At 41.7% G+C, this 7,869-nt stretch overlaps 1 protein-coding gene across 3 annotated transcripts; it reads left to right on the forward strand.

Annotated features, from left to right (window-relative positions):
* Positions 1-32: 32 nt before the first annotated feature.
* Positions 33-6,305, forward strand: CMC2 (C-X9-C motif containing 2). 3 transcript variants are annotated; one of them, XM_073659577.1, is made up of 5 exons: positions 51-150; positions 2,191-2,237; positions 4,594-4,664; positions 5,001-5,072; positions 6,040-6,305. In XM_073659577.1, exons 2-5 carry the CDS (start codon positions 2,201-2,203, stop codon positions 6,121-6,123), a joined length of 264 nt encoding a protein of 87 aa, XP_073515678.1. In that variant the 5' UTR covers positions 51-150; positions 2,191-2,200; the 3' UTR covers positions 6,124-6,305. The 3 variants fall into 3 exon arrangements, with proteins under 3 accessions (XP_073515679.1, XP_073515678.1, XP_073515680.1); XM_073659578.1 differs by lacking the exon at positions 2,191-2,237 and having other exon boundaries at positions 33-150; positions 4,567-4,664; XM_073659579.1 differs by lacking the exon at positions 2,191-2,237 and having other exon boundaries at positions 135-259; positions 4,567-4,664.
* The last annotated feature ends 1,564 nt before the right edge of the window (positions 6,306-7,869 follow it).

Genomic DNA, 7,869 nt, shown 5'->3' on the forward strand with positions numbered 1-7,869 from the left:
TTTAATCCCGCCTTTAAACTATTATCTTTCGTTTCATTGGCTGGCATATTTTGATTGACAGGCTTCCTAGCCAGTTAGAATAACGCTTATTTAAGTAAGCGCGGGTCGGGTATAAAGAGGCGGAGCCAGTGTGCGGCGGCCGTCAGACAGGTAGGTTGTTGCGTGGATGGAGATTGTGTCCTATATGAAGGTCGCTAGCTGTTGTAGAACTAGAAGTAGAAGCATGCCTCATTGGCGTTAAGGTGGAATGCTTTCACTTGTAAGTCCACAACTGCATTATTTCTGCGCTGTGTAATGTTATTACACGGAACGTCATGCTTTCACCTCCTCAAGGTCCGAACCTGTGTAATGACGTCTCCCATGACGTCACTGGCCCAGTGCTGACCTCACTTTAGTCTATGATTGTCTCCCTCAGCTTATGCACCCCTTACAGTTCACCAAATTTAGTGAGACCCGCCCCCCTGCAAAAAGAAAACAAAATAGCACCATCTGCCTGAAACTGCCAATCAGATTCCAGCTTTTAAGTATTCACAGTACGTTTGAAAATGAAAGAAGCGATCTGATTGGTTGTAAGCTGTACCCTTTTATGAGTGCCCTGGAGAGCAGTGACTGCATGTACATTCACGTCTGCAGGACACTTAAAGGGGTGGTCTGAAATACAACTGATTTTTCCTTCTAAATCCCTCTATTTAATGCCACATTCTAAACTATTTTCTGTTATACTTGAATTAAAAATTATCCTTCCCTAAGATTATTTAACTGCTTTTCTACTTTTTTTCCTCTTCCTTTTTGATGATGCTTTGCTTGAGAATTCCTGTGCATGCTGGGATATTTGACGAAGCGTCATCAGGGGGTGACCGCCAGTGACGCTCTGTTCAGGGGCTGGTCTAGTCCCTGCTCTGTCACTCTGCAGAATGACTGTGCACTCTGTTGGCGGCTCAGATCAGCCAATTGAAAGACCAATACCTGGCGTGCTGACACCAACACCACACCCACACATGAAGTTACTGCAAGGGGCGGCACTGGTCTCTGTACGCCAGGTATTTATCTTACAACACACACTGACTGTGCGCACTGGTACCGGCTCGTTACTACTGATCAGAGCCTCCAAAAGAGTGCACTGTCATTGTGCACAGTGACAGTGTGCTCTGGTGGCGGCTCTTTACTACTGATCTGAGCCGCCAAAAGAGCGCACTGTCACTGTGCACAGTAACAGAGCAAGAACTAGTCCAGCCCCTGAAACAACCGTTAATGATAACATTTAATTCTAGGGAGGGGGCAGGGGCTGAGGCAGTGACCACAGCCCCTGATAACTCTTCTTTTGAGTATCCCAGCATTCGCTGAGATTCTCCAGTGAAGCGTCATCAGGGAAGGATAGGCAATTTTTAATTCAAGTATATTAGAAAATAGTTCAGATTATGTCTCTAAATAGATAGGGATTTAGAGGGAAAATGAATTTGGATTTCGGACCGCCCCTTTAAAGAAGCACGCCGGCATTATTTTTCTTTGCACTTCCTCCCCAGCCTTCTTCTCGCTGCTTATTTACTTCACCCCCACTTCACTATAGGAAGTTGAGTCATGTGATCTCCAGTCTGACAACCAGTTCAGTAATGGCACGCTCACCAATCCACTCCCTCCCTCTTGACTCCTCCTGACTTTCTGTAAGGGCTTGTTCACACCCTGCGTTTTTGTGAAGAGGAAAAAAAATGCAACGTTTTAAAGTACCAGCAAAGTGAATGAGGTTTCTGAAGTCTCGTGCACACGCTCTTTGATTAATCCATTATAATACTGCTGTTAAAGTGTAAACTGTCATTACAGGAGAACTTGCAGTAGAATGTCTGTCTCTGCCTCTAGCTCCTCCCTCTCCATAGAATCTTATAAGCACCAACTGTCATCTCCTATCTCAGTAATGGGAGAATCTGTCTTCACTGAATACAGATTTTACCCATGAATTGATAGTGAAAGATTAGTCCTGGAGGAGAACAAAGCAGATTTCTCTGATAAGATATATTACAAAGTTTCTTATTTTCATTCATACTATTGATTTATGTAAAACATTTATTTATTAAACGATATCGCGCTTTGCCCAATCAGGTTACTTTCCCATGAAGGTTCGTGTACAGTAGTGAATATTTTGCATCATTCAATGCAGCAGATAAGACATTAATTCAGTATTTTTTGTCCTTCTAGTCGGCACAACATGACATCCAGTGATGGGATGTCTTGGGGTGGAGCCGGTATCCTTTAAATGTAAATGTCCAATAGGTTTTAATGGTTTATGACATGAACACTAAACATCTGATATCGTCCTATAACTTTGCTTTCCAAAAACTGAACTTTAGACTCTTCTCATTGTGAATCCTAAATGTAGCATTCATCTCCAGAGCTGCACTCAAACTTCTGCTGGTTTCCTGTTCACTTGTCAGGCCACGGCTGCTGCTTGTTTATAGTCTGCTGTGCTCTATACCATATCTGTAGAGAAACACATGGACTGCTCATCCAAAAATCATGCGTTGATCTAATGCAGCTAAGCAAAAATGTACAGAACTGAACATGAGGTTCGTAGTAAACCTTCAGAAGTTTAAGGGTAAAACCGCAGCTACGTTCTTCACATGACTGCTAGTAGTCAGTGAATAATAAGCTATTTTTTATCTCCAGGGGCTGTAACCCACACAGTAGAGTTGAGCAAAAAGATTTGCAGGACTCTGGTACAGCAGTCAGGTCTCCTGCACCCTGCCGACTTCTTCTGATTAAGGCTATGTGCCCACGTTGCATTTATGAAGCAGAAAATTTCTGCTGCATAAATGCAAGTCCTCTCCCGGAAAAACGCATGCGGAATTCCGCACGCGTTTATCGCGCATTTTTCGCGCGTTTATCACGCGTTTTCCACATGCGGAATTGCCTTGCGTTTTTTATGCATTGGACTAAGGCAATTCCGCTTGCGGAAACGCAAAATTAAATGACATGCAGCGGATTTTTGAACGCGGCATAAACGCTGCGGAAAAATCCGCAGCATGTGCATAGAAGTTGCGGAATCCCATTGGGGACCATGGGGTGCGGATTACCATGCGTTTTTCAAGCGTTTACGCTGCGGAAATTCCGCAGCATATACGCTTGAAAAATGCTACGTGGGCACACAGCCTTAGGCTATGTTCCCACATCATGTTTTTTTCAGCGTTTTTTTTTCTGTAGCAAAACCTGATCTCTTGCCAGGAGGTCGTTCAAGATTTCTCTTGCTTTTTTGCTTGTTTTTTTTGGTGTGTCTTTTTCATTGTTTTTTTGTCGTTTATGCATGTACATAAAGTTCAAAGTAAAAAAAAAAAAACTAATTCTGGTTTTGGCATAACAGTGGGGGAGGTGAATTGTTCAGCAATGGTTTACCTAAGACACTGGCAGTGCATTGAGTTTGTAGGACACTATTTACTTTCACACTATGTTCTGCCATTGAGTTGTTCAGAGATTGTTCAATCTCACACCTAGCTGAGCCAATGTTTACACATCACTAATTTAATTAAACTCTCCTAATATAAACTACCATCTCAGTGACCAAGACAAGATGGTAAAATCACAAAAATAAATGTTTCACATACTGCTGTACTTGCTTACTTTCACTAAAAACGTAGCAAAACCTGATAGCTATGTTCACACTAGGCGTTTTTTTTCACCACCCATTACTTCCAATGGGTGAAAAACGCTGAAAGAAGTGACATGCTCTATTTTGCGAAAAAAAAACACGCAAAGCACAAAATACTGCTAAAAAAAAAAAAAACAAGATGTGTGCATGAGATTTCTGGAATCTCATAGACTTCGCTGGTACTGTAAAACGCAGTTGAAAATTTGCATAAAAAAATGCTGAAAAAAACCAAGATGTTTGAATATAGTCTAATAGGATTGGGGTGTCGGCTTGAAGCTTGGGCTGATGGCAGATAGGAGGATCGCAGGGTTCTGGTCCGGCAATCCCACTCTGCTGACATGGCCGTTGCAGAAGGGTCCTGCAAATATTTTTTTTTTACCCAACTACTATTACTGCTCACACCTGAATGTACCCAGTCCAGAACTCAAAACTCATGGTCTCCAACCTGCTGCAAAACTACAATTCCCAGCATGCCAATCTTTGGACAAACTGGTAGTTGTAATATTTTTTCTTTTTTTGGAGCAAAATTTTTGCGAAGCTCTATGGTCTCAAGTCTGTTTGGGATCCAATAAGGAGGGGGGAAAATGGATGGGAATAGAACAGTTTTTAAACTGATACATTGATGGTAAAAAAAGAAAAACATTGAAAACTTTTATTTTTTTGCATCCTTTTTTGTGACGTCTCCGAACCATTGCACGAAAAATGACAGCTGGAATAAATGCAATTAAAGACATTTTAGGGGGAAAAAATGGTTCTTGAAGCTGAATTTGTTTTCAATTTTAATACTCCAAAAATGGATCATAAAAACGGACATGTGAACACGGCCTAAACTGATAGCATCTACTGACAATGATCAGAATTGTCATCTCGTCTGTGGTCGCCTCTGTCATCTGCTTAATTGGCTTCCATATTGTTCTGTTCTCTAACCACAGTTGCTCCTTAACGTACGATGCATCCAGACCTGTCTCCGCACCTCCACACTGAAGAATGCAACGTGCTCATTAATTTGCTGAAGCAATGCCACGTAGACGTAAGTGTGAGCTAACGGGCGGTGGAAGGAATTTATTATTTCATTGTTGGATGGAATTAATTCAGTTTTGGCCCCCCAAAAAAAGGATGAAATAGAAATTACCCTTTTAGGCCGTATCCTAAATAGGTTTCACCCAGTTTTCATTGACAGAAAAATATTGGGGGGGTATGATTGAAATGACGGATGTAGCAGAGCAGAATTGTTATCTTTGTTTCGCCAATTCTGACAATGTAGTAGGTTTTTACCTGAAGTTCTGGGGAAAGCTACCGATAACAGAGGTGGTGTCACACGTTTGGCTCTGCTACATTGACACATGGATTTCTCTTATCGTTTCAGAACAAGTTTATGAAATATTTCGGACAGTGCAATGATTTTGACCGAGTGATGAGACAGTGCCTAAGGAAGGAGGTGAGACTGAAGCCTGAAAGAATAAAAAAGTTTTTTTTTTTTTTTTTTTTTTTTAAAGTTTCTTCATACCTTATAAATGAAACTGTAAGGATTAGTAGGGCGAAACATTCACTCCCCTGAAAAAGCAGCGAAACGTCATTTATAGTAATGAAAGTTTAACAGGGTTGTCATTGCTTAAAAGGGTAATCCAGATCCACTCGCTTCTGTATCAAAAGCTGAGTGGGGCCGGCAACGTAATGTCTACAGATATCTGCTAGCTCACGTGAATGCGAGTGGCCTCATACTGTGTTCATGTCTTATTCATTAGATATTTGTAGACTCCTGTTGCGCGATGGGTGGGATTACCGCCTTGAAGAAAAGCTGTCACCAGAAAATGACCTATTGTTTAACTTTGGTTTTTGGGTTTGTTTTTTTCCTATCAAAATATGTATTAAAAAGTAGAAATCTTGCAATTCTCTCACCGGCCACTGGGGCTTTTTTTAAACTCTAACTTCCTGTTTCAGGAAACAACACATGTATATAGCCACAATGGTCAGACTCCCCAACCCCATCTTTTGTATAAAAGCATCTTATAAGTGAGTGAAAAGGTCATTGTGATTGGTGGATCCTGTGTTATCAGCTGTGTATAAGCTAGTTACCTGTTATTGTAATCCTGCCTCTAATAATGAGTGTGCTGAAGCTGTTCCCGAAAGGACAGGAAGTATGGGGTTTGAGTTTGTTCATAGCTGTTAATGTACATTTGTTGTTTCCTGAAACAATACGTTAAGAGTCTAAAGAAGCCCCAGTGGCCAGTGTGAAAATTACAAGAATACTGATTTATTTCTATATTTTTTAATAAAAGATCTTGATCTAAAAAAAAAGTTTTAAATACATTTAACACAAAACTGATTTTTAGGTAATTTTCTGATGACTGCTTCCCTTTAACAATCCTTTTTAGATAGAGAAATTTTTCTTTTTTGCCTTTCAGTATGAGGACAAGAGAGCCGAGAGCCGCACCAGGTCCGAAAGGTTGAAAGAGAAGCTGCTGGAGTCCAGAAAGGCGGAAAATTAAGAAATGCCCCTCACTTGCCAGACAACCATGGAACTTTTATTCCGAAACCTTATCAAGAACACTTTGTATTTATTGAACTGCCAAAATTAAAAAAAAAAACACACTTCCTTATTTTTTTAGGGATTTTTTACATCTTTCATTAATTTGTTTCAAAGAAAATAAACTGAAAAAGTGTCTCAGTACGCCACAGGCACTTTAGTTTCTTTTGTGTTGTATGTGGTCTGTAAATGACCTATTCCTTTTTTTTTTTTTTTCAAATAATTTGGGTGTTTTTATTTTTCATAGCACAATCTTTATTATAAAAATAAAATTAGTAATCTTGCAATTTTCAATTTCCCAATATGGCTTTTTGTAGAATATTCCTGTTTATTTTAGGAAATGTTTTCAGCTGGGTTCTTATCACCAGAGACAGGATTACAATGGCGGGTAAGTTTACATATCACAGCTTCCCCTCCCTTCATAATGACTTTTGCACACGCTCATTAGATGCTGCAATACAAAAAGATAGGGACAGAGTTCATCGCTGCTTAGGTGCATGTGCTGTTTCCTAAAACAGGAAGTTAGTCTAAACAAGCCTCAGTGGCCGCTGTGAGAATGGCAAGATTTCTAATCTGTATTTTATAATAAAGATTATATTATGGAAAAATTAAAACACTGACAAAAAGTAAAAAAAAAAATCCTTAGGGAGAGGGACCAGACACGGGTGCCCCCTGCTCACCCCTAAAATGACGGTCCTCCCTAAATTCCTATATGTTCTGGAACATTGGCTTCCATAGTCCCATAGAAGGTGTTTGCCCTGATCAACTCCCATTCATCACCATTCATATGGGACTTAAACCGACAAACTGAAACTGACCACCCTCCAGAGGCCCGGGGAGGAGGCCGGTGCGGCACTCCTGAACTTATACTACTTAGCTGGCCAACTTCGGTGTCTACAACACTGGATGGCAGATAATCATTTTCCTAATTCTGAGTACCACCTCGCAAACTGTTTGAGTCTTCAGAGTCTATTGGGGTCTTGGAGGCACCAGAGCAATAGTCACGCTCCTTCCTGCGGTTCAAGTGTGGAGAGCCACCAAAAAGATTTTTCCATTCAAGAGCACCGTAGCTGAGTCCCCTTATGGCATAGCAGTGCTCTTCCCCCAAATTGCTACATTCCCAAGATGCTCAGTTTTGGTCAAGACACTGGCACAGGTAGATATCCAGGTGTTCTTGTTTCCTTCAATGTCAACAGCTCTATCAAGCCCCCAGACTCCCTTTCTTTAGGTATCTGCAACTAAGATGAGCCCTAAATACCCAGCTCTCAGACATTGGGAACTCTCACATATCCTCATACACCCTGATTGGGATTCTAAGGAGCCGGGGACCCAAGGGGTTGATCCAGTGCCGCCATCAGGGCATTAGTGCCCGCTGAGCAGAAAGGGCCCAGTTCAGTCACTGAACGTGTGTCCTCAGATGCACGTTCACTTGAAATCTATTGACGTGCGGGAAGCTTCCCGCACAGCAATAGTTAACAGCCTCTGGCCAGTTACAGGCCAGCGGCTGACGTCAGCGCGCACATCGCTTGCGTATGAAGTCACTGTCGTGCTCCAGCAACCCTGCTTCAGGTGATGGGAGAGCCGGGCACTGCTGAAACGGTGCAAGGTAAGGAGAAACATTTTTTTGTAAAGCCGCACTATGGGGGGCAGGATGGAGACAGGGGCAAAATGAGACAATGGGGGCAGAATGAAGACCTTGGGGGCAGGA

The sequence above is a fragment of the Phyllobates terribilis genome, unplaced genomic scaffold (genome assembly GCF_046119375.1).
Source record: "Phyllobates terribilis strain yellow unplaced genomic scaffold, ASM4611937v1 Scaffold_13__5_contigs__length_258822181, whole genome shotgun sequence".
In the NCBI taxonomy this organism is placed as follows: Eukaryota; Metazoa; Chordata; class Amphibia; order Anura; family Dendrobatidae; genus Phyllobates; species Phyllobates terribilis.

What these genes read in the sequence shown, in the direction of transcription:
- CMC2 (XM_073659577.1), top strand. Translation starts at nt 2,201, where the DNA reads ATGACATCCAGTGATGGGATGTCTTGGGGTGGAGCCG. An exon ending in GATGTCTTGGGGTGGAGCCG is followed by an intron (nt 2,238 to 4,593) that starts GTATCCTTTAAA and finishes CGATGCATCCAG; the next exon opens with ACCTGTCTCCGCACCTCCAC. An exon ending in GACAGTGCCTAAGGAAGGAG is followed by an intron (nt 5,073 to 6,039) that starts GTGAGACTGAAG and finishes TTTGCCTTTCAG; the next exon opens with TATGAGGACAAGAGAGCCGA.